The sequence below is a fragment of the Oncorhynchus gorbuscha genome, linkage group LG08 (genome assembly GCF_021184085.1).
Source record: "Oncorhynchus gorbuscha isolate QuinsamMale2020 ecotype Even-year linkage group LG08, OgorEven_v1.0, whole genome shotgun sequence".
Lineage (NCBI taxonomy): Eukaryota > Metazoa > Chordata > Actinopteri > Salmoniformes > Salmonidae > Oncorhynchus > Oncorhynchus gorbuscha.
The window spans coordinates 45958130-45980990 of NC_060180.1; the positions used below are offsets into that span (position 1 = coordinate 45958130).

A 22861-nucleotide genomic window follows, 5' to 3' on the forward strand; every position below is an offset into this window, starting at 1 on the left:
CCTCTTGTTCACAACCAACTAGAAATTATTTTTATTCACCCATTGTAGTATTGCCCAGTGCGGCCTTTCGATCCTAATCATGAGTACCTGATTGTCGGATGCGTTGAGCAGTCTGGTTCACCAGGATGTGGGACGGAGGGACCAGAACCAGGAAGTCCACCTTGCGAAAGCGTCCCAGGTCCAGACTCTGGCTGCCTGAGTCTGCTATGGAGCACACCTGGGAGAGCAGGCTCCTTGCTACATTGAGCTGGGGAGGGTAGATCTGAAACATCTCACTCAGCAGCTCTGGATGGGTGAGGGAGGGGGGGGACACATGTCATCATACTGGAAACTTAGAGCCAAGTATATAGTATATACTGTAGCTTCTTATCATATCTATCCATCCAGGAGCTAAATAGCGTCAGAGTCTCCAGCAGAAAGAGGAGGAAGGGTCAGAAGAGGGGCCAGACAGAGGCCGTGCCTCACCTGACTCAGAGGGTGGCACCATGGTGGCTGCATCCTGGGAGTGGATGTGGTCAGTGACATCGCCCTGGAAGGGCTGGATGACCTGGCCCTTCCGTCTCCGCTGGATACGCACCAGCTGCTTGTCCAGGTTGTCCCCTGGAAACAACAGCATAGCAGGCCACCACCAGTCAGACACAGAGACACACACGCACACACAGACACCGCAGCTACAGAAACAAAATCTACTCATCAAATATTGATGTCTGTCTGTTTGTGGCACAGTGTCTCGTTTCAGTCCTGTGACTGCCTAGCTGGAATGTGCCAGTCGGCATTTAGGAAGGTAAATATGTGCCATTGTCCTTGATGCCTTTGTAACACAGCTGTTTGTTTGATTGATTAATTGATTAATTGGGCTACCCTAAATCATTAATTTTCCTCTTTAGAAATGACCTTTGAGTGTTTCCCATTGATGTCGTGTCCCCAGGCATCTGGTATACTCACCGAGTGAGGTGGTTTTGAAGTGTGACGCCAGGACACTGACTTTCCCTGTTATGAGCTCGTAGCTGATCTCCTTCAGGAACTCATTGGTGGTGAGCATTCCCTCGGCTAGCGCTCGTGCCTGGTACTTCCCTGTAAGACCCATACAGATGAGTCTGAACGAGCCCGAGTCTCCTTTGCGCCTTACGACTGTGCTAGCCCGCAGAGCTAAAGCCTAGGCATTAGCTCTGGGAGCTTACACAAGTCTTAAGATCACAGGCAAGGCTCACCTACTGTAATTACTCCCTTTAGCATGCTATAAAAATACAGACACACCATAGTGTACAGGCTGTATGGAGGAACACTCACCCAGGGCGAGCACACAGAACTCGTTGCCACTCATCTTGGAGGTACACACTATAACCACGTAGGTGGGCAGGCACTGCTGGTAGGGCGGACCGTCACAGAGCGAGCGCAGGGACTCAGAGATGCCTTCTCCCAGGGAGTTGTAGGTGACCAGGACCTGAACACTGCCCCCGGAGACACTGGCCTCCAGGCGAGCCAGCCAGGGCAGTTGGGCCGGAGTGATGGAGGGACCTCCAGGACAAACTAACATGGCCTTCAGCACAATCTGCTCAAACTCCTCCCTCAGAGGGATCTGCTCCGAACCTGGAGTGGGGAGGGAAGGAGAGGAGAGGTGAAGAGAGGAAAGAAATATAGTTTTCCATGTCTACTTGCTGTGTTTTGCGGGGGATGATGCTGTTATGTTTTTACAATGTGAACAAGACGATCAAATCTAATTTCTCAACAGTGCAGAGCCCATTCTCAACAGTGCAGAGCCCATTCTCAACAGTGCAGAGCCCATTCTCAACAGTGCAGTGTTAAAAATTAAGACAAATATTTGCTAAATAAAAAAGGAGATATTAACACAACAAAAACAAGGATATATACAAGGAGTCCCCGTATTGAGTCAATGGGTTTTTGTATGAGGTAATACAGTATTGTATGTACCTGTGTGTAAGGGTAAAAGTCAGGAGGCAATCAGTGTGTGTGTGTGTTGGAGTGTCAGTGTAGTATGTGTGAGTGTGTGGGTAGAGTCTAGTGAGTGTGCATAGAGCCAATGCAAAAGAATTAAGGTAAAGAAATAAATAACAAAAGGGGGTCAAGGTAAATAGTCCGGGTAGCCATTTGATCAACTGTTCAGCAGTCTTATAGCTTGGGGGTACAAGCTGTTCAGGAGCCGTTTGGTAACAGTCTTTGCACTTTGGTACCACTGCTGTGCGGGAGCAGAGATAACGGTCAATGACATGGGTGGCTAGAGTCTTTGACCATTTTTAGGGCCTTCCTCTGACTCTACCTGGTATAGAGTTCCTGAATGACAGGGAGTTTGCTCCCAGTGATGTTCCTGGCCGTACAAACTACCCTCTGTGTGAACTTGCGGTCAGATGCCGAGAGGTTGCCATACCAGTCAAGATGCTGCCAGTCAAGATGCCCTCAATGGTGCAGCTGTAGAACTTTTGAGGATCGGAGGGCCAATGCTAAATCTTTTCAACCTCCTGAGGGGGAAGAGGTGTTGTCGTGCCCTCTTCATGACTGTTTTATGGAGTTTTTTAAATTTTATTACCATGATAGGTCTTTAGTGATGTGGACACTGAGGAACTTGAAGCTCTCGACCCACTTTACTACAGCCCCGCCGATATGAATGGTGGCGTGTGCGGCCCACCGTTTCCTGTAGTCCACGAAAAGCTCCTTTGTCTTGCCAACATTTAGGGAGAGGTTGCTATCCTGGCCTCCTCCCTATGGCTGTCTCATCGTCGTCGGTAATCAGGCCTACCACCGTTGTGTCGTATGCAAACTTGATGATGGTGTAGGATTCGTGCGCGGCCACGCACTCTGCCTCCTTCTTGAGGATCCGCGTAGCAGATGTCTTGTTGCCTACCCTTTACCGCCTAGGGCTGGACCATCAGGAAGTCCGGGACCCAGTTGAAGAGGGATAGGTTCAGTTCCAGGGTCCTTAGCTTAGTGATGAGCTTTGAGGGCACTATGATGTTGAACGCTGAGCTGTAGTCAATGAACGTCCCTCTCACGTAGGGGTTCCTTTTGTCCAGATGTTAAAGGGAATTGTGAATTGCAATAGAGATCGCATCATCTGTAGATCTGTTGGGGCGGTACGGAAATTAGAGTGGGTCCAGGGTTTCTGGGATGATGCTGTTGATGTGAGCCATGACCAGCATTTCAAAGCATTTCATGGCTACAGATGTGAGTGCTACGGGGCTGTAGTCAGGTTACCTTGGCGTACTTAGGCACAAGGACTAAGGTGATTAGCTTGAAATAAGTAGGTATTACAGACTGGGTCAGAGAGAGGTTGAAAATGTCAGTGAAGACACTTGCCAGCTGGTCAGCTCATGCTCTGAGTATGCTTCCTGCTAATCCATCTGGCCCTGCGGCCTTGTGAATGTTAACTTGTTTAAAGGTCTTTATCACATTGGCTACGGGGAGTGTAATCATATAATTGTACGGAACAGCTGGTGCTCTCACGCATGGTTAAGTGTTGCTAGCCTCGAATCGAGAATAGAAGATATTTATCTTGTCTAGTAGACTCGCATCACTGGGCAGCTCTTGGCTGGATTTTCCTTTATATTCCGTGATAGTTTACAAGCCCTGCCACATCCGACGAGCGTCAGAGTGTAGTAGAATTCGATCTTAGTCCTGTAACGACGCTGTGCCTTTTTCGTTGGAGGGCATAGCGGGATTTCTTATAAGTGTCCGGATTAGTGTCCCGCTCCTTGAAAGCAGCAGCTCTAACCTTTAGCTCAGTGTGGATGTTGCCTGTAATCCATGGCTTCTGGTTGGGATAAGTAAGTATGGTCATTGTGGGGACAATGTCGTAGATGCACTTATTAATGAAGCCGGTGACTGATGTGGTAAACTCCTCAATGCCATCGGATGAATCCTGGAACATATTCCAGTCTGTGCTAGCGAAACAGTCCTGTAGCTTAGCATCCGCTTCATCGGACCACTTTACGTATTGAGCGCGTCACTGGTACTTCCTGTTTGAGTTTTTGCTTGTAATCAGGAATCAGAAGGATAGATTTATTGTCCGATTTGCCAAATGGAGGGCGGGGTAGAGCTTTTATGTATTCGTCTCTGTATGTGGAGTAAAGATGATCTACAATTTGTATCCCTCTAGTTGCACAGGTGACATTCTGGTAGACATGAGGTAAAAGGGATTTCAGTTTTCCTGCATTACAATCACCAGCCCATGGGAGCTCCGCCACTGGATGAGCATTTTCTTATGCGCCGTGCCCAGCTCATTGAGTGGGGCCTTAGTGCCAGCATCAGTCTGTGGTGGTAAATAAACACCTACGAAAAATACAGACAGTAAATAGTATGGTCTACAGCTTATGAGGTATTCTAACTCAGGCGAGCAGAATCCAGAGCCTTCCTTAATATTAGAGATTGCGCACCAGCTGTTGTTAAACCCCCCCCCCCCCCCCCCTGACTTTACCGGACTCTGCCATTCTGTCCTGCCGACAGACAGAAAAAAACAGCTAGATTCAAATTATCCATGTCCTTCTTCAGTCAAAACTCTGAGAAGCATAGTAAATTACAGTTCTTAGCAACTCAAGGTCATGCTAGCTATTTGGAGCCACTAAAGTGCATTAGTGAAAGCAAGTGCAGCAGCAGCAGCTAATGGAGCACTTTGAGTTACAACGGGGGAGCGGGGTCCAACTACCTCATCAGTGTTACCAAACTTTAAAACAAACAGGCTTTGGCTTAGCTGAGCCTCAATTTCTGATTAAACCTTTTTTAAATAAGCCTTTCATATGTAACGTGTGTGTGTGTGTATGAGCCTTTTGAAGCCTTTACCTAGCCGTGCAAGGTACTGCAGGGTGAGGAGGATCATGGTCTCCACACTGAGTAGTTGGCTGCCAGTCAGTCCCAGGCTGGACAGTGTCTTCTCAGTCAACTGGTTGCCCTTATAGCAGCTCACCAGCAGAGGGCTCACCACAATGTCCCCCACGTTCCCATAGAAGTATGGTAATGTGCCATGCCCTGCAAACCAAACACCAGAATCAGTCAGTCAATCATATACCCTGAGGAAGACACTGTGTCCTGAAATGTTGCTTCATTAAATAATTTGGAGTTATATAGAGTGTGTCTTTCTTTATTTTCTCTAAATCACATCCTGGTACAGTACAAGTGTCTTTAAAAATTGAGAATACAGTTTTATGAGGAGGATTTACCAATGAGGATAACAGGACGGACTCCTGATGTGTTGAGCAGGTTGTCAGGGACGATGACAGTCTCTCCAGCAGTGACGGGTTGGGGCTGAAGGACACCTGCTACAGGCAGCTGAGGAGTGGGTATGGCCAGCACAGAGCCTGTTCAGAAATAGACACACCATGTTAATACTGTGATTACAAAACTGCTGCACATTAAGCAGAACTTGTAAATCAGGACCTTTCTAATTCTTAAAGATAATTTGTACCCACTCTTTCAGCTTCTGCTCAGATCTGCACTAACCTATCTCCATGGAGATGCTGAATGAATCTCCCCTGACAACAGAGCATTTCATGGACCTTTTGTCCTTCCTTCTCCCGAAAAGCAAGGCCAATGTAATAATCAACGTCAGATGTAACACGCGCACTCTCTCTCTCACACACACACACACACACACACACACACACACACACACACACACACACACACACACACACACACACACACACACACACACACACACACACACACACACACACACACACACACACACACACACACACACGTTTTCACAATGTCTGAGGCAACAGTGCACTCTTTTTTTAGTTTTTTTTTTAATCAAAAGGGTTCTACATTGAACCCAAAGGGGTTTTACCTGGAACAAAAAGGGTTCTTCAAACTATGGGAACAGCCAAAGAACACTTTTAGGTTCTAGATATCACCATTTCTTTCCTAAGAATGCAGGTGGTGCATGACATTTCAAATAATTCCTCATGAAACAAAGTCTACTAGGGCTGTATCTATTCAGGACACGCTCTGGGCGTTAAGCATGCGCTGTGGTGTGATGGTGCAATTCATCTAACTGTTGCCTTTTCAGTGTTGTAAATGAATGTGTCCCTATGTAAATAAACAACGAAACATTATCAAAAGCTCTGCCAGACCTGGGGAGCAGACGATGGGTCGGATGGCGGACACAGGGACGGCTGTAGGGGGGACTGGCACCAGGGGGTTAGGGTGCCAACCGCGGTGGCGCTTTTTGGGCGGGCCTGAGATCATGGCAGAGGAAACTGGACAGAAAACAATACAAGAGAAACATGAAAATTCATTCATGTTGTAACTGCAGAATATGGGTCTGGGTTCTCAAAATAATTCAGAGGGCTTCTACAATGGTGACCTATGAGAAATTATACTACATTCTACTTCATATTTCAGAAACTAAGATTTGTAATAAAAAGAAAACGCAGGTGCAGAGAAACATTAAATTGGAATCGGAATAGTAAATATGTATTGCAATTCACCCATAACAGGAACACAGCAAGCAGACATTTCCTGTGTATGTTTAACATCACAGAGGTTAGGGAGTCGAATGTGGAGCTCACCAGGGTTGTCTCCTAGGTCGGAGGTTCTGTACCCCTGTCCCTGGGGTCCCAGAGACACCTGAGAGGGGCTCAGTAAAGGGGGGTGGCCGTCTGGACCCAGTCCGTTGGTCGGCCCGTTCACTCTTAAAGCCATGGGTACTACACAGACACACAGACAGACACACCGTACATTATTGATGCATTTCACCACAATTCCTTTTCAGATGGTTCAACGCTAAATAATTAACTTTCATAAGATAACGTTTTGACAGCCTTCTGAGAGACGCCATACGCGAAGTGCGTGCTTAGATCTTCTTCATAGTAAATAAAGAGTAAATAAATACATGTATTTGATATTTACAAAATAAAACCAATTGTCCTGAAAGGTATCTTCCTAATAAAGAGACTGAACAATACATAAGAATGATTTAGGGCCGCCTAACACTGAGCTATTGATTTCCTATTGCCAATGAACTGATGGGGAACTTTCCAGTCTCAGATTCACTGCGTGTGCATTTACGCTAACACATTGATTGGTATGTGTAGGCCAGGCCTGTCCATCTTTCAACCTTGTAAACGAGCTAATGGATAGCCAGGTTTTAAAAAGTCATTACAGGGATTTTCTGCTCAGTATTGATGAGGTGTGTGTGTGTGTGTGTGTGTGTGTGTGTGTGTGTGTGTGTGTGTGTGTGTGTGTGTGTGTGTGTGTGTGTGTGTGTGTGTGTGTGTGTGTGTGTGTGTGTGTGTGTGTGTGTGTGTGTGTGTGTGTGTGTGTGTGTGTGTCTCCAGTCAGTAGAAGAGGCTAATCTACACACCACAGCTCCAACTGGACTAAGCTTGGCCACGTAAACAAGCCTGTTTCTAGGCAACAGGTCCTTCTCCTTCTCCTACTCAGACCAGGGCACATAGCAGAAGTGATGCTGGGGCTATTTCCTGACCCTTAGAAATACATGGGCTAAAGCTTATTGCACATGTGGCATGTCTGCATAATATTACTAGATAGTATTTATATATAATGTACCATGCTGTAAAACACTTTAAAGCTGATGTTGTGAGGTAACAATATCTATACGATGGAGATATAATTAAACATAAAATAGATTAACACATTGTCATCCAGAAATAAGTTCCTCAGCCTACACATCACTGACAAATTGAAATGGTCCACCCACACAGACCTCAGGAGGCTGAAGAAATTTGGCTTGGCACCTAAAACCCTCACAAACTTTTAGAGATGCGCAAATGAGAGCATCCTGTCAGACTGTATTACCACCTGGTACGCCAACTGCACCGCCCACAAAGGCAGGGCTCTCCAGAGGGTGGTGCCCAACGCATCACTGGGGCAAACTACCTGCCCTCCAGGACACCTACAGCACCCAATGTCACAGGAAGGTAAAAAAAAAAAAGTACAACAACCACCCGAGCCACTGCCTGTTCACCCCGCTACCATCCAGAATGAGAGGTCAGTACAGGTGCATCAAATCTGGGACCAAGAGACTGAAAAACAGTTTCTATCTCAAGGCCATCAGACTTTAAAATAGCCATCACTAGCACATTAGAGGCTGCTGCCCTATATACAGTTGAAGTCGGAAGTTTACATACACTTAGGTTGGAGTCATTAAAACCCGTTTTTCAACCACTCCACACATTTCTTGTTAACAAACTATAGTTTTGGCAAGTCGGTTAGGACATCTACTTTGTGCATGACAAGTACTTTTTCCAACAATTGTTCACAGACAGATTATTTCACTGATATTTCACTGTATCACAATTCTAGTGGGTCAGACTTTTACATACACTAAGTTGACTGTGCCTTTAAACAGCTTGGAAAATTCCAGAAAATTATGTCATGGCTTTAGAAGCTTCTGATATGCGAATTGACATCATTTGAGTCAATTGGAGGTGTACCTGTGGATGTATTTCAAGGCCTACCTTCAAACTCAGTGCCTCTTTGCTTGACATTATGGGAAATTCAAGAGAAATCAGCCAAGACCTCAGAAGAAAGACCTCCACAAGTCTGGTTCATTCTTGGGAGCAATTTCCAAATGCTTGAAGGTACCACATTAATCTGTACAAACAATAGTATGCAAGTATAAACACCATGGGACCACGCAGCTGTCAAACCGCTCAGGAAAGAGACGTGTTCTGTCTCCTGGAGATGAACGTACTTTTGTGCAAAAAGTGCAAATCAATCCCAGAACAACAGCAAAGGACCTTGTGAAGATGCTGGAGTAAACAGGTACAAAAGTATCTTTATCCACAGTAAAACGAGTCCTATATCATGACCACCATCCAGGTGGTCATGGATGCTGAGTTCACAAACTTGTTCTACTAACACACTGAAGCCTTTTGGACCAGAACATCCAATCAATCAGAATAAACCAAATGACAACAGCAGTCAAAAGAGAAAACTACATTAGCTATAGGGAAGCACAAAGCAAAATGCAGCGCTATCTAATTCGACAGTCCACCATGGCAAACTATTTGACCATGGTTACTGATCAAAACTATAGAAAAACCTTGACAAAGTACAGGCTTGGTGAGCACAGCCTTGCCATTGAGAAGGGTAGACACGGGGGGAAACCTGCGACCCTGTAGGAAAGGCTGTACAACCACAGCAGAACCTGAGACAGAGCTGCATTTCCTGACAAAATGTTACAAATATAAAACCATATAAAATTTGAAACTCTTGTTCAAGGTTTCAAAGACCTGGTGAGAATAGGTTACCAGTCCTGTTAGGGGAAGACGCTGTGGGTTGCCAGCGCTCTGTTTCTGCCTGACAATGTACACCTCCAGGGGATTCGCCCAATGCCGTCGGGGGTACGCCAAATAAAAATGTGATATTTTTACTAGGATTAAATGTCCGGAATTGTGAAAAACTGAGTTTAAACGTTTTTGGTGAAGGTGTATGTAAACTTCCAACTTCAACTGTACATAGGCTTGAAATCACTGGCCACTTTAATAATGGAACACTAGTCACTTTAATAATGGAACACTAGTCACTTTAATAATGGAACACTAGTCACTTTAATAATGTTTATATATTTTGCATTACTCATATCTTATGTATATATAGTATTGTATTCTACTGTATCTTAATCTATGCCACTATGACATTGCTCGTCCAAATATTCATGTATTCTTAATTCCACTCCTTTACTTTAGATGTGTGTATTGTGTGTATTTTTGTGAAATTGTTAGATATTACTTGCACTGTTGGAACTAGAAAAACAAGCATTTCACTACACCCGCAATAACATCTGCTAACCAGGTGTATGTGACCAATAACATTTGATTTGATTTGATAGAATAAGAGCTGTACCTATTGGTAGAGTCTTGCCCCCAGGGGTAGAGGCCAAAGGCTTGAGGAAGCTGCAGTCTCGGGCCAGGTCCTGTGCTGAGAAGAACACAGAGGGGGCAGAGGGAGTCCTGGCAGGAGGGGAGTCTGGAAGGTAATAAGAGCACAGGGTGACTGTTGGGTCCTGTCAAATTGCTTTAACCAAAATCTCTCCAAACAAATCAACAATAATGACTCAATCCAATTGTTCCATTAGAACAAGTAATCCATAACAGTCCTGTTTAACAAAACAATGCGTTGTAAACAAACAGACACTCTACACTCAAGCCAGATGTAATCTTGGTCAAAGGAGGGAGGGATGGGAGATGAGGGGAGGGAGGGAAGGAGGGAGGGGAGAGGAGAAGGGGTGTTGTGTCAAACCACTACCCTTCCCTGACAGAGCGTGATGACCTAACTGGGAGCAGGACGTAGCTCAAGGTCAGTGTCAGGAGATAGGACACTGAAGTCATGCCAATGGTGTGTATCAGCACAGCTAACACATCAAGTATTTTAGTATGTGTGTGTGCGTGTGTGTGTTTTTAATCTGATTTTACTGCTCGCTTGAGTTACTTGATGTGGAAGAGAGTCCCATGTAGTCATGGCTCCATGTAGTACTGTGTGTTTCCCAGAGTCTGTTATGGACTTGGGGACTGTGAAGAAACCCCTGGTGGTATGTCTTGTAGGGGTATGTATAGGTGTCTACGCTGTGTGTTAGATGTTTGAAGAGACAGTTCGCTGCTTTCAATAGTCCGGGTGGCCATTTCATTCATTATTCAGCCGCCTTATAGCTTGGGGGGTAGAAGCTGTTAAGGAGCCTTGGCGCTCTGGTACCACTTGCCATGCGGTAGCAGAGAGAACAGTCTATGACCTGGGTGACTGGAGTCTGACAATTTTTTGGGGCCTTCCCCTGACACCGCTTAGTATAATTCACAAAGACAAGTAGTGATTCAGTCAATCTCTCCTCTACTTTGAGCCAGGAGAGATTGACTTGTATGTTATTGATATCAGCCCACTGTGTACATTTAAGGGCCAGCCGTGGAGATTGACATGGATGTTATTGATATCAGCCCACTGTGTACATTTAAGGGCCAGCCGTGGAGATTGACATGGATGTTATTGATATCAGCCCTCCTTGTACATTTAAGGGCCAGCCGTGGAGATTGACATGTATGTTATCGATATTAGCCCTCCTTGTACATTTAAGGGCCAGCCGTGGAGATTGACATGCATGTTATCGATATCAGCCCTCCTTGTACATTTAAGGGCCAGCCGTGGAGATTGACATGTATGTTATTGATATCAGCCCTCCTTGTACATTTAAGGGCCAGCCGTGGAGATTGACATGGATGTTATTGATATCAGCCCTCCTTGTACATTTAAGGGCCAGCCGTGGAGATTGACATGGATGTTATTGATATCAGCCCTCCTTGTACATTTAAGGGCCAGCCGTGGAGATTGACATGTATGTTATTGATATTAGCCCTCCTTGTACATTTAAGGGCCAGCCGTGGAGATTGACATGTATGTTATTGATATCAGCCCTCCTTGTACATTTAAGGGCCAGCCGTGGAGATTGACATGTATGTTATTGATATCAGCCCTCCTTGTACATTTAAGGGCCAGCCGTGCTGCTCTGTTCTGAGACAAGTCATTTACTTATGCTCTTTTTTTTAATGGCACTTGACCATATAACTGGGCAGTAGTTCAGGTGTGATAAAACGAAGGCCTGTAGGTCTTGTTTAGTCGATTGGGACATCAAGAAAGCAGAGTGGCGCTTTATCACAGACAGACCTCTCCCCATCTTAGCTACCAATCTAGGGTGGCACCAAGCAGTTTAGTCTCCTCAATTTGTTCAACTGACACATTCATTGCAACATTTAGATTAGATTTTGGGTTTAGTGAATGATTTGTCCCAAGCTTTTTTTGTATATTTAGGACTACTTTATTACTTGCCAGCCATTTGAAAACTGACAGCAGCTCTTTGTTGAGTATAGCAGTGTTTTCACTTGCTGTGGTTGCTGGCGTATACAATGTCGAATCATCAGCGCATGTGGACACGCAGGCTTTACTCAATGCTAGTGGTAGGTTACTAATAAAAATAAAGTCAAGGCAGCTAACGTGAGGTATGCCAAACTCTATCTGGTTTACGTCAGAGAGGCTTCCATTAAAGAACATCCTCGGTGTTCTGTTAGACAGGTAACTAACTCTTAATTCACGATATACAGTTGAAGTCGGAAGTTTACATACGCTTAGGTTGGAATCATTAAAACTTGTTTTTTCAACCACTCCACGAATGTCTTGTTAACAAACTATAGTTTTGGCAAGTCGGTAGGACATCTACTTTGTGCATGGCACAAGTCATTTTTCCAACAATTGTTTACAGACAGATTAATTCACTGTATCACAATTCCAGTGGGTCAGAAGTTTACATACACTAAGTTGACTGTGCCTTTAAACGGCTTGGAAAATTCCAGAAAATTATGTCATGGCTTTAGAAGCTTCTGATAGGCGAATTGACATCATTTGAGTCAATTGGAGGTGTACCTATGGATGTATTTCAAGGCCTACCTTTAAACTCAGTGCCGCATGGGAAATTCAAGAGAAATCAGCCAAGACCTCAGAATTTTTGGGGGGACCTCCACAAGTCTGGTTCGTCCCTAGGAGCAATTTCCAAATGCCTGAAGGTACCACGTTCATCTGTACAAACAATAGTAAGCAAGTATAAACACCATGGGACCATGCAGCCATCATACCGCTCAGGAAGGAGACGTGTTCTCTTAGACGTCTCCTAGAGATTCATGTACTTTGGTGTGAAAAGTGCAAATCAATCCCAGAACAACAGCAAAGGACTTTGTGAAGATGCTGGAGGAAACGGGTACAAAAGTATCTATATCCACAGTAAAACGAGTCCTATATCGACATAACCTAAAAGGCTGATCAGCAAGGAAGGAGCCACTGCTCCAAAACCGCCTTATTAAAAAAGTTGGACTTCGGTTTGCAACTTCACGTGGGGACAAAGATCGTACTTTTTGGAGAAATGTTCTCTGGTCTGATGAAACAAAAATAGAACTGTTTGGCCATAATGACCATCGTTATGTTGGGAGGAAAAAGGGGGAGGCTTGCAAGCCGAAGAACACCATCCCAACCGTGAAGCACAGGGGTGGCAGTATCATGTTGTGAGGGTGCTTTGCTGCAGGAGGGACTGGTGCACTTCAAGAAATAGATGGCTTCATGAGGGAGGAAAATTATGTGGATATATTGAAGCAACGTCTCAAGACATCAGTCAGGAAGTTAAAGCTTGGTCGCAAATGGGTCTTCGAAATGGACAATAACCCCAAGCATACTTCCAAAGTTGTGGCAAAATGGCTTAAGGACAACAAAGGCAGGGTATTGGAGTGGCCATTACAAAGTCCTGACCTCAATCCTATAGAAAATTTGTGGGCAGAACTGAAAAAGCGTGTGCGTGCAAGGAGGCCTTCAAACCTGACAAGTTAAACAATTTAAAGCAATGATACCTTTATTTAACTAGGCAAGTCAGTTAAGAACAAATTCTTATTTGTAATGACAGCCTAGGAACAGTGGGTTAACTGCCTTGTTCAGGAGCAGAATGACAGATTTTTACCTTGTCAGCTCAGGGATTCGATCTTGCAACCTTTCAGTTACTAGTCCAACTCTCTAACCACTATGCTACTTGTCACCCCACAAATACTAATTGAGTGTATGTAAACTTCTGACCCACTGGGAATGTGATGAAAGAAATAAAAGCTCTGCTATTATTCTGACATTTCACATTCTTTAAATAAAGTGATCCTAACTGACCTAAGACAGATAATTTTTATTAGGATTAAATGTCAGGAGTTGTGAAAAACTGAGTTTAAATGTAGTTGGCTAAGGTGTATGTAAACGTCCGACTTCAAGTGTAGCAGAGGATGTAAAGCCACAACACGCGTTTTTCAGCAGCAGACTGATTGATAATGTCAAAAGATGCATGACAAAACCGCTCCCACAATCATATCGTTATCAATTTCTGTCAGCCAAGCAACAGTCATTTGTGTTAGTACCGCACATGTTGAGTGCCCCTCCCTATAAGCGTGGTGAGAGTCAGTTGTGAAATAGCATTGTATCTGGTTCAACATTCTTTTTTCCCCCCCAATGTAAATAGTCCGGGTGACCATTTGATTAATTGTTCAGCCGTCTTATAAAAGCTGTTCAGGAGACTTTTGGACCTAGACTTGGCACTACGGTTCCATTTGTCATGCGGTAGCAGTGAGAACAGTCTACTGTGACATTAATGCTCGTACGAACTCGCACCCAGGTGCAGAGAAACACAGCAGGCAGAGGTAAGGGTAAATCCAGAATATTTACTCAAGATCTTACATTTTACATTTTACATCTTCATAGCAAAACAACAACACAAGGGCACACGAGAACACTGAACAAAACATGAGACCTGAGCAACTGGTCCAGTCCACAGAGGAACCTACTAAATAGTCATCCAGCATGTGATCCCAATAAGCCCAATCAGGGTCACCTGGATACTGGAAGTTACCCAAGGGTGCACTCCAGTGGCAACCTCAGGTAGTACCCTCAAGGGAGAAAACCTGACCTGTGACACTATGACATGGATGACTGGAGTCTTTGACAATTTTTTGGGCCTTCTGGGATGGTAGTGTTGATGTGAGCCCTGACTAGCCTTTCAAATCACTTCATGGCTACACGCCCTGGTAATCCGTCTGCCCCTCGGCCTTGTGAATTTTGACATGTTTAACGGTCTTGCTCACATCGGCTACAGAGAGCGTAATCACATAGTCATCCGGGACAGCTAGTGCTCTGTGTTGCTTGCATTGAAGCGAGCATAAAAGGCATTTAACTCTTCTGGTAGGTTCGCATCACTGGGCAGCTCGCGGCTGGGTTCCTCTTCGTAGTTCGTAATAGTTTGCTAGCCCTGCTACAGCCCACGAGCGTCGGAGCCGGTGTAGTAGGATTCAATCTCCGTCCTGTATTGACGCTTTGCCTGTTTGGTGGTTCGTCGGAGGGCATAGCGGGATTTCTTAGAAGCGTCTGGATTAATGTCCCGCTTCTTGAAAGCGGCAGATCTAGCCTTTAGCTCGGTGCAGATGTTGCCTGTAATCCATAACTTCTGGTTGAGATATGTACTGTACGTACGATTACTGAGGGGATGACATTTTCGAAGCACTTACTGATGAAGCCGTTGACTGAGGTGGTATACTCCTCAATGCCATTGGCTGAATCACAGAACATCTTCCAGTCTGTGCTAGCAAAGCAGTCCTGTAGCGTAGCATCCACGTCATCTGACCACTTCCGTATTGAGCGAGTCACTGCTTCTTCCTGCTGCTTTAGTCTTTGCTTGTAAGCAGGAATCGGGAGGATAGAATTATGGTCAGATTTGTCAAATGGAGGGCGGGGGAGAGCTTTGCATGTGTCTCTGTGTTTGGAGTAAAGGTGGTCTAGATTTTTATTCTCCTCTGGTTGCATCTGTGACATGCTGGTGGAAATGAGGTAAAACAGATTTAAGTTTGCCTGCATGAAAGTCTGCTGAGTGCAGTCTTAGTTCCAGCATCAGTTTGCGGTGGTAAATAGATAGCTACGAATAATATAGATGATAAATCTCTTGGTAGATACTGTGGTCTACAGTTTATCATGAGGTACTCTACCTCAGGTGAGCACTACATTGAGATGTCTTTAATATTAAACATCGCACACCAGCAGTTATTGACAGATACACACACTCCCGCCCCTTGTCTTCCCAGACGTAACTGCTCTGTCCTGCCGATTGATGGAAAACCCAGCCAGCTCTATATTATCCGTGTCGTCGTTCAGCCATGACTCGGTGAAACATAAGATATTGCAGCTTTTTATGTCCCATTGGTAGGATAGTCTTGACCGTAGATCGAGTTTGTTTTCCAGGGATTGCACGTTGGACAATAGAACCGATGGTAGTGGCGATTTACTCACTTGCCTACGAATCCTCACAAGAGACCCTGACCTTCTCCCTCTGTATCTCCAGCTTTTCTTCACGTGAACGACGGGGATTTAGGCCTGGTCTCCGGAAAGCAGTACATCCTTTGCATCGGACTCATTAAAGAACAAATCTTTGTCCAGTTTGAGGTGAGTAATCACTGTTCTGATGTCGAGAAGCTCTTTTCAGTCATAAGAGACGGTAGCAGCAAATTTGTGTCCAAAATAAGTTTCAAACAAAATAGCACAGTTGTTTAGTAGCCTGTAAAACGGCAGCCATCCCCTCCGGCGCCATTATTATTCATTCAGAGTTAGTTGCTGGCATTTAATGCCCAAGTTTGCTATTCTTGACAATAAATAATGTAAGTAGTTGGCAATATCAGATGGTTTTGGGATGAATAAATCATCTGATTCAATGAATGATAGAGCAGAGTTTGCCTTTTTGCCCAAAATGTAATTTAAGGTGCTCCAAAGCTTTTTTACCATCATCCTTTATATAATTGATTTTTGTTTCATAGTTTCTTAGTTTAGTCACATGATTTCTCAATTTACAGTTTGTTTTATTTGCCATTCATTTTGCCTCGTCCATCTTAGATCTCACACTGAATGAGCACTATAACCTGAGACAGAGTCGACTGCCATGAGCGTGTCCTTCCTGAGAGAGAGAAAGAGGGTGTGCGTGTGTCTTACCTGAGAGGGAGGAAGAGGAGGGTGTGCGTGTGTCCTAGCTGAGAGGGAGAAAGAGGAAGAGGGTGTGCGTGTGTCCTACCTGATAGGGAGAAAGGGGAAGAGGAGGGTGTGCGTGTGCGTGTGTCCTACCTGAGAGGGAGAAAGAGGAAGGAGGTTTTGCGTGTGTCCTACCTGAGAGGGAGAAAGAGGAAGAGAAGGGTGTGCGTGTGTCCTACCTGAGAGGGAGAAAGAGGAAGAGAAGGGTGTGCGTGTGTCCTACCTGAGAGGGAGAAAGAGAAGGGTGTGCGTGTGTCCTACCTGAGAGGGAGAAAGAGGAAGGAGGGTGTGTGTGTCCTACCTGAGAGGGAGAAAGAGGAAGGAGGGTGTGTGTGTCCTACCTGAGAGGGAGAAAGAGGAAGAGAAGGGTGTGCGTGTGTCCTACCTGAGAGGGAGAAAGAGGAAGGAGGGTGTGTGTGTCCTACCTGAGAGGGAGAAAGCGGAAGAGGAGGGTGTTTGTGTCCTACCTGAGAGGGAGAAAGCGGAAGAGGAGGGTGTGTGTGTCCTACCTGAGAGGGAGAAAGCGGAAGAGGAGGGTGTTTGTGTCCTACCTGAGAGGGAGAAAGCGGAAGAGGAGGGTGTGTGTGTGTCCTACCTGAGAGGGAGAAAGCGGAAGAGGAGGGTGTGTGTGTCCTACCTGAGAGGGAGAAAGCGGAAGAGCTGTGTCCGTTGGTGCCTCCATTCTCCTTGCAACTCAGGGAGGATGAGGAACTGGGCTTGGAGGTGGACGCATTGCTATTGGAGAACTGGCGCATCTTGCAGTCTGGGGAAAAGGAGGAGAGAAATAAATAACATTTTAAAATAGAGCTGGAAACATTATCAGTGAATCAATCAATGATACATGTTGTATATACTGTATATTGATGGGTCATAAAACAATTATAGCCCCAGACCAATACCACATTATTATGTTTATTTATTATTACGTTATTACAAAAACCACTTAACTCCATTAGGCTACTACGCATTTATAATGCATTTGAAATCAAATCAAATCCAAGACAATTTGTCACGTGCGCAGAATACAACAGGTGCAGGTAGACCTTACAGTAAAATGCTTACTTACAGGGGGGGGGGGGTACACGTGTGTGTGTGTGTGTGTGTGTGTGTGTGTGTGTGTGTGTGTGTGTGTGTGTGTGTGTGTGTGTGTGTGTGTGTGTGTGTGTGTGTGTGTGTGTGTGTGTGTGTGTGTGTGTGTGTGTGTGTGTGTGTGTGTGTGTGTGTGTGTGTGTAGAGAAATAAAACAGTAGCAACGCTATATACAGACTGTTAGTTAGTCAGGCTTATTGAGGTAGTATGTTCATGTAGATATGGTTAAAGTGACAATGCATATATGATGAACAGAGAGTAGCAGTAGCGTAAAAGAGGGGTTGGCGGGTGGTGGGACACAATGCAGATAGCCCGGTTAGCCAATATGCGGGAGCATTGGTTGGTCGGCCCAATTGAGGTAGTATGTACATGAATGTATAGTTAAAGTGACTATGCATAGAAGATAAACAGAGAATAGCAAGCAGGGTAAAAGAGGGGTTGGGGGGGAACACAATGCAAATAGTCCGGGTAACCATTTACTAAACTACTATGCAACATCCAGTCAAGTTGTAGCAACATACAATGTTACTAGTGTAATTACAGTGTTACAACACAGGTATAAGAGAAAGTGTTGCAGAAAGTGTGTGAAATGAATGCAGATAGGGTCAGAGAGACATCTCACCTTTCCAGCAGATGAGGGGTCCTTTGCACAGAGCACCCTGAGAGTTCTTCACCAGGTAGTATTTTAAGTGCTTCTGCTTCTTGGGCTGCGTGGCCAGCTTCAGGTTGATGTGGTTGGAGAACTCAGTAAAGTACCGGAACCCCTTCTCCCCACAGCCAACACAGTTCCCTGAAAACCCTGCACACACAATAACATAGAGGACATATTATAAGGATACATTATAGTCTTATGTCAATATTTCTATCGCCAAACATTGATGAACAGCAAAAATAAGCTGTTCAATTCAATGTGGCATTAGGAGGCCACAGCACAGGTTAACCAAATGCTGAATGCAACAGTAATCAAAACTAGTTGCAAGCTACAGTATGGAGCGTGGTAAAAATCGAGTCTTTCCGATGACTCATCTAAGCTGAGCGGGTAAAATACTCATATGTCTACCTCAGTATATCAGGTCAGAGAGACCGGACTGACCTAAAAGTGCATTTTTCCCGTTCTCATCAGGCAGAAAGCGCCTGTCCACGGAACACACCAGGATGTGCTCTGGGACGCTGGAGGATTTGGCACCGACAAGCTCGAAGCCAGCTGGGACTTCGATCGGTTCCGTTGCCATGGAGACCAGACGGAGGTCCTTACCGGCCTGACAGAACCCTGAGAAGAAGAGACAGAACAACAGTCAGCTCGGGAGTAAACATCCAAAACAACAACAACACACAGTACACGTACCATGGTCGCATTCACTGGAATTAGTATTATCGTCATCAGCTTGCTGAATAATGTCTGTATAGATGTCTACGATACATCGGAACATACCATGGTGAATATTGTTGCAAACATGTGGTGTTCCTAAGTAGAGAATGTGTTCTTAAGATCTGTTTTTTTTAGCAAGGATTTGAATCCCCGGGGGTTCCCAGGACAAAAGGAGTATAAGATGTTTTTTGAGGCTTTTTACCGTCCATGGTGCCGTCGGGCGCAGGGCCCTGGTGGAGGTAGGGCAACGGGGGGCTGCTGGTGTCAGAGTCGTCCTCCTCCTCCAGCTCTTCCAGACCGTTAGAGGCCTGGCCGTTTAGCAAATCCTGACCCTTAGGCTCCCCCCCGCACGGCATGCACAGGTCCACCTTGGGCTTGATATCTGACCCAATAACAGACAATGACCCCGTAAGACATAATGTCCCAAATCATACACCACGTCGCACAACACAACAAATTCTCCTGGAGTGAAGATGCCAGACAAAAGGCAAGGAGAAGGAGATCGGAGGCTTTGCAAGTCCTTTTTCAAGAGAAGGACAAACCCATAACACATGACCATGGCCACTTTCAAGTCTACCTCCTCTTCAAGAGAACTAAATGAGTGAGATGATAGGGATTTGCTGTGTGTGTGGGTATCATGTAATGACTAATTCTCAAGTCCTACTCAACTGGTTATCATTAACATAATGATCAGAGAAAGACAGGTTTTTTTTCTCTCTGTGTTTCTGTTATCTATGATCGACTAATGAATGAGTCAACTGGCTATAGCTTGTGTTCTGCACTGTTTCTATACATAACGACCTTGATGAGGACATAGAATGGAGCCATGCAGACAGAGAGAAGTACCATCCATGTTGCCAGGATACTGGTCAGGCTCCAGGTATAGCTGAGTGAAGATGGGCTGTGGGTCTCCACTGCTGGAGCGTAGGGAGGCCTTGATGGAGTTGTGGAGGGCCTCCTCAAAGCGAGCAGATTTCAGCTGCCCTGCGTACGAATTCCCCATTATCTGTAATGAGAAGAACGGTATAACATGGACAAATGCACTCAAGGTTCAGCTCCGTCCATGTCGATTAGTAAGAGAGGACAGAGTAGAAATCCAATCTACAAAGGATACTTGTCCAGGGGTCACAAAGATGCGAGGATGCACTTACAGTCTCACATAAGAAGATGCATGCGCACACACACACAACCCCCCTCTGTCTTTATCCCTACCCTATTTCTTTCTGGTTTTGTCTCTAGATCTTTCCCTCCCTTTCTGAATTTCAGTATGTCACCCTGGCCTCATTGCCCCCCTCCTTTGGTCCACTCTCCGGACATCTGCCGAGGTCGGCTGTGTGGGCCTGGGGTTGAGGTTGGGAAGCAGGTGGCAGCTGGACAGACAGGGGGACACACATGTGGCCTGGTGGTACAGAAGAGTGTAAGGAGGGGGGGGGCTTGTTCAAATAGAACAGAAGTGACCAGTGCAGGGCAAGGGTAATAGCCAAGTACAGACTGTCCAACTAAATAACTATCCTTGAAGCTACTCTCCTTTTTCTAGTCATTGCCCTTTCCATATCACCCAGCCATTCATTTGCATGGTTTACAATTATAAAGGACTGAAGAGGAAGTAGCATTTTTTTGCCAGCTAACATATGGTCTTGGCCTGAAAAACCCTCCCTACCATTGTCCTTGGGCTACATTTGGCAGGTGTTACTGTAGTGTTGTATCAACGCAACCATTAACAGCCAAGTCAAGCCACAGGTTGAAGGCTTCATCTGTTTGGGAACAGCTAGGACTCTGTAACCATCACATTGTCTGTGCAGGTTTTTTAGGGGCACAATTACTTGTGATATCATGTATTTTGACTAACTCTATGCCTAGCAATATTACATGTTGACTATGCCAAGCGATGTATAAATGGCTTGGCTATCAAACAATTAGTCCAAAACAAAATCCTGTATCTGCAATGTAAAAGAAATGTGCAGGAATATAGACTACACATGATATCTATAGTACATGCAGAATTAGCAGACAAATCACATTTAAATATAACTAACCAATTTGTATCTATTTTTTGCATGTAAAAAAAAACAAGTGGCATCCAATCCAGACCATTTGATTGACAGGTGAATTGCCACTGGACAAAATACCCCTCGCCTAAGGTAACCATTATGAAATACAACCAACGACGACTTAACTGGGTTAATCATTAAATCAAGAGAACCTATTTTACTGAGATCAATACAAAGCACTATTGAGTTTCTATGTTGATTCTACTCAAAAGCGTTTTTGTTCACCCTTTTAAAATGAAGAAGCATGCCTCTTCCCAGGTTGTCTTTAACTACTGTAGTTTCGCCTTCTAAAACCCAGAACCCTTTTATTCTATCAATAAACGGCAGGCTTGGTAATCAAGTTGGAACAGTTAGCCATCCGAGGTCCTGTTCCTGCCCTAACCTGTCCCATGCCTGGACAGGTTCAAGCCTGGCTGATTACCCAAGAACCTACCCAGAGGGAAAAGGGGCAGAGAGACTGAGAAGAAAGAGACAGCAAGAGAGAGAAAGAGAGACAGGGAGAGAGAAACAGGGAGAGAGAGACAGCTTTGACAATGTACACATATGTTTCCCATGCCAATAAAGCCCTTTGACTTGAGAGAGGTAGAGAGGGGGTGGGATATGGCCAGCCAAGGCAGACAAAGGACAAGATTAAGTGTGGTGCCTGATTGTGCTTTGACAGAGATAAGCAGCTTAACATAAAGAAGCTACAGTATTTCTCCCTCAGCTGACGGGTGGATGGGATGGAGAAAGGTAGAAAGAGAACTACCCAAGGTATGTTTAAAGAGGTGGCGGAGCCTGGTGAAGGCGTCCACATGCTTCCCATATATTATGACAACATTGTGACGTTTTTGTCCGTTTTGGTCTTTGGCTGTTCGTGCACAAGTCATTTTTTTCTCGAAGTTGGTAGCCGAAGTCAGTTTCATGCAAATTTTTTCACTTGAGAAATACTGCACCAAACATCTTAATTAATTGAAGAATTCTCGGCAGAAACGTGACAAATGAATTCAGCCTGGTTTCGGCATCTCAAAAATAGACAAACAGTAATATTGCCGCTTTTTTTTTTAAAATTTTCAAGAAAACGTCTTTTTAGTATGAGAGCACACCCTTACTCGGTTCGCCGAGCTGAAGCATGCTGATGCCTTAAGAGGTTTTCCGGAGGACTTCCAGGTCAATTCGAGAGCCCAGAGCAGCAGAGAACAGATTTGTCCTTAAACCTCACAAAGTGAAGCCATAGTGGTGACCTCACAAAGCTGACACATGGGAGAGGTGGAGAGGTGAACACAGACGAGACCCTTCAACACGTGCTCCATCACAACAAAGCCACACCGGGACAAAGGTGGCCTAATGGATGTGGCTGGAGCAGGAGAGAGGGAGAGGAATTGGTGGTCAGGAGTTATTTCAGGCGTGATTTCATTTGACGTACTTCTGTTTGATGATTGATGAAATAGTGTCTGATCTGTGTTTTCAGGTAGTGACAGAATCATGTTTGGAGAAGTGAAGTGACTGAGATCTCAATTTTCTCAGAGGCAACTGGAAGCTGACCAGAAAACCGGTCTCAGATTCTTCCACAGATTCCTGAGCCTGGGTGGCCATAATGGCCATATTGCAAGAATCTAACCCCCGGGCAGAACTAAGGTCTGGTCCTGTGACAAGCTTGCAAATTCCAGGAGGCCATATGGGAGGAAAAAAATAGGGCTTGTTCATTAGGAATTAAATTGAAGAAAATTGTCAGATATTTTGTGAAATGGGGAGGTACCATCTGAACTTGTCCAAAAAGAAATGCTCGTTATGGTTTTACGTTTTGACAAGTTTTGCTACGGTGTGC

At 45.0% G+C, this 22861-nt stretch overlaps 1 protein-coding gene across 2 annotated transcripts in view; it reads right to left on the reverse strand.

Moving 5' to 3' along the window:
* Positions 1 to 22861, reverse strand: part of LOC124041727 (GREB1-like protein) — an 84271-nt gene that overhangs the window by 18207 nt on the left and 43203 nt on the right. For both annotated transcript variants that reach the window (XM_046359656.1, XM_046359655.1), the window contains exons 3-16: positions 19850 to 20009; positions 19206 to 19385; positions 18728 to 18904; positions 18257 to 18433; positions 17183 to 17308; positions 9826 to 9948; positions 6525 to 6662; positions 6087 to 6212; positions 5169 to 5306; positions 4792 to 4977; positions 1291 to 1590; positions 946 to 1074; positions 466 to 600; positions 88 to 285 (exon numbers count right to left, since the gene is read on the reverse strand). In XM_046359656.1, coding sequence (XP_046215612.1) covers positions 88 to 285; positions 466 to 600; positions 946 to 1074; positions 1291 to 1590; positions 4792 to 4977; positions 5169 to 5306; positions 6087 to 6212; positions 6525 to 6662; positions 9826 to 9948; positions 17183 to 17308; positions 18257 to 18433; positions 18728 to 18904; positions 19206 to 19385; positions 19850 to 20006 — 2290 coding nt within the window. In that variant the 5' untranslated portion in view covers positions 20007 to 20009. The remainder of the gene's footprint in view (positions 1 to 87; positions 286 to 465; positions 601 to 945; positions 1075 to 1290; positions 1591 to 4791; positions 4978 to 5168; positions 5307 to 6086; positions 6213 to 6524; positions 6663 to 9825; positions 9949 to 17182; positions 17309 to 18256; positions 18434 to 18727; positions 18905 to 19205; positions 19386 to 19849; positions 20010 to 22861) is intronic.